Source organism: Aureococcus anophagefferens (assembly GCF_000186865.1).
Source record: "Aureococcus anophagefferens unplaced genomic scaffold AURANscaffold_15, whole genome shotgun sequence".
NCBI classification, from domain to species: domain Eukaryota; class Pelagophyceae; order Pelagomonadales; family Pelagomonadaceae; genus Aureococcus; species Aureococcus anophagefferens.
This window is the reverse complement of record NW_008705575.1, coordinates 234382-236986: the sequence shown is the minus strand read 5'-3', so window position 1 is coordinate 236986 and position 2605 is coordinate 234382. Positions and strand designations below refer to the sequence as shown.

Genomic DNA, 2605 nt, shown 5'->3' with positions numbered 1-2605 from the left:
CGGCGACGCCGCGGCCCGCGCGCGACGACTTGTTGCGGTCGCCGCCGGAGCTGCCGGGCGGCTTCCGCCTCGACGGCGACGACCGGGGTTTGGGGTCGCCGCCGCCGCGGCGGCGGCGCCGCGCGAGCTCCGAGGCCGAGCGGCCCCTCGACGGCGAGCTCGCGGCGGCGCTCTTCGGCAAGCTCCAGGAGCACTCGTCGAGCGGCGCCGTGGACCTGGCGACCGTCGTCGACTGCTTCTCCGGCGAAAGATTGCGGGACCGGCCGCGACTCGAGGCGCCGGTGCGCGGCGTATGGGTGTCGACGCTCCACTGCCGGCGCCTGTTCGCCGTGTTGGACGCGAACCGGAGCGGCGTCGCGCACCGCGAGGCCTTCGAGGCCGTCTTCCGGTGCTGCTGCGGCCCCGTGACGCGGTCGTCCGAGGCGCGCGAGGCGGACCTGTGCGCGCGCGTGGGCGTGCGCGCGGGCGTGCTCCGGGCCTGCGTCGAGGACGCGCTCTACGTGCGCCTGGGCGTCGCGCGGCCCGCGGACGGCGCCGCGGAGCTGAGGGTCGTGTCGCCCTACGTGTCGCTCACGCTGTCCGCGGAGACGTGCGTGCCGGGGGACACGTGGGTCGTGCTGCCCAAGGGCTGGCTCGTGGGCTGGAACCGCTGGGCCGAGGAGCGCGCCGCGCGCGACGCGGGCGTCGACGGCGCGGCCCAGGCGGGCGCGCCGGGCCCGCCGGACTGCGCGTCCCCGCGGCCGGCGCCCATCGACGCGTCCTACTTATTGCGCGCGCGCGACGTCTGCAGCCAGCCCCGCGACGACGTCGTGCTCTGCGACCAGGACGGCCGCCAGGACGACGGCGGCGCGGGCGCGCTGCTCCGGGCGCTGCGGCGCGACGTCGCCTACGACGAGGACTTTGTGTTCGTGCCGCCGCAGCTCTACCTGGCGCTGCGGCGCTGGCACGGCGAGCGGGGCGCGCCCGTGGCGCGGCGCGTCGCCGTCGACGAGCGGGGGCGGCCGTCCTTCGAGGCGCACGCGGCGCGGTGCCTGGCGCGGCGCGCGGCGGACCGCGCGGTGGTGGTGCCCGTGCTGCGGCACGAGCCTGTGCACGTCGTCGCGGCGCGCGCGCACCGGGCGCTGGAGCTCCACGCGGGCCGGGGCCCCCTGCTGCGGAGCGGCAGCCCGCCGCGGCGGTTAAGAGTGCGCGCGGTGCGGCGCGACGCGGCGCCGGAGCCTCGCCAGCCGCCGTCCGAGGCCGCGACGGTCGTCGGCGAGCCGCGGCTCCAGCCGCTCTACGACGGCCCGCCCTTCTCCGCCATGTACGGCGGCTCGCGGGGGCGCCACGCCGACGCCTGGACGCGGCCCTGCTCCTGTCTGATGCAGGGCAGGACAAGAGAGCGAAATTCCCAACTTCAAAGGCTCCGATCTCGGCCGTTTTCCACTCGTTTCGGCTGATTTTTGGACGAGCGATCATCTCTCGGGACGGTCTCGAAGCGTGGATGTGTTTTTCGTAACGCGCGCGCGCGGAATACCCACGTTGAAGCGACGTTGAATCACCCTTTTCCTGCCCAGGCCTCATGGACGCGTCGCAGCCGGGCGACGGCGACGAGGCGCCGGTCGACGTCACCATCGAATTGCTCTTTGATGATGGTGGTGATGAGCCCGAGGATGGTGGTGAAACACACACAGAGGTCGCGGCGCCCGCGCGGCCCGTCGGGGGGCTGCGGCCGGATCTGGACGGCGACGCGCGCGTCGGCGAGGTCGGCCTGCGGAATCTCGGCAACACGTGCTACATGAACTCGGTGTTGCAAGCTTTAGCGCACGTGCCGCCGCTGCGGGCCTACTTCGCGTCCGGCGAGTTCCGCTACGACATCAACACGCGGTCGAAGTTCGGCGCGCGGGGCGCGCTCGCGACCGCGTTCGGCGAACTCCTCGGCGAGCTCGACGAGTCCGAGGAAGCGGTGACGCCGGACACCTTCAAGCGGACGCTGGGCGACTGGAACGACACCTTCGCGGGCTTCGGCCAGCAGGACGCGTCGGAGTTCCTCCAGCAGCTCCTGGAAGGTCTGGGCGAGGACCTGAACCGCGTCGAGGACAAGCCGTACGTGGAAAATCCGGACGTCGCGGGCGACGCGGAGAGCCCCTTCCCGGCGGACCCGCGCGTCCAGGTCGACGTCGCCGCCGAGTGCTGGCGGAACCACGCCGAGCTGCGCGAGGACCACCCCGTGACGGCGCTCTTCGGGGGGCAGACGCGGCGCGAGCTCGTCTGCGACGCGAACGACGTCGAAAAGTCCGTGGCTGTGTGGAATTCAAATCTTCAACCCGACTTCAATGTGCGCCTATGCGACAGTTTCGACGCAAGCTCTTCAGCTGTGCTTCGAGAACTCGACGAGAGCAATCGATTCATCCAAAAATCAACCAAATCGACTTCGATTTGATCGAGCTAGAGAATTTCAAAGTTTGGTCAGGACCACCCAAACCAGCGGTTGAATTCCACACAGGTCCGTGGGCTTCGACGCGTTCTCGTCGCTGGCCGTGCCCCTCTTCGACGCCGACTCGGCGGCGCGCGGCGAGGAGACGGTCCGCGTGCGCGTGCGGTTGCGCTTCGCGCGCCAGCGCTG

General features: G+C 71.8%; 1 protein-coding gene across 1 annotated transcript in view; it reads left to right on the top strand.

Annotated features, from left to right (window-relative positions):
* Positions 1-1729: 1729 nt before the first annotated feature.
* AURANDRAFT_15816 (hypothetical protein) overlaps positions 1730-2605 on the top strand; it is a gene marked incomplete at both ends in the record, with an annotated part of 2154 nt that continues 1278 nt past the window's right edge. Inside the window, one exon of the mRNA XM_009040562.1 lies at positions 1730-1932. Coding sequence (XP_009038810.1) covers positions 1730-1932 — 203 coding nt within the window. The remainder of the gene's footprint in view (positions 1933-2605) is intronic.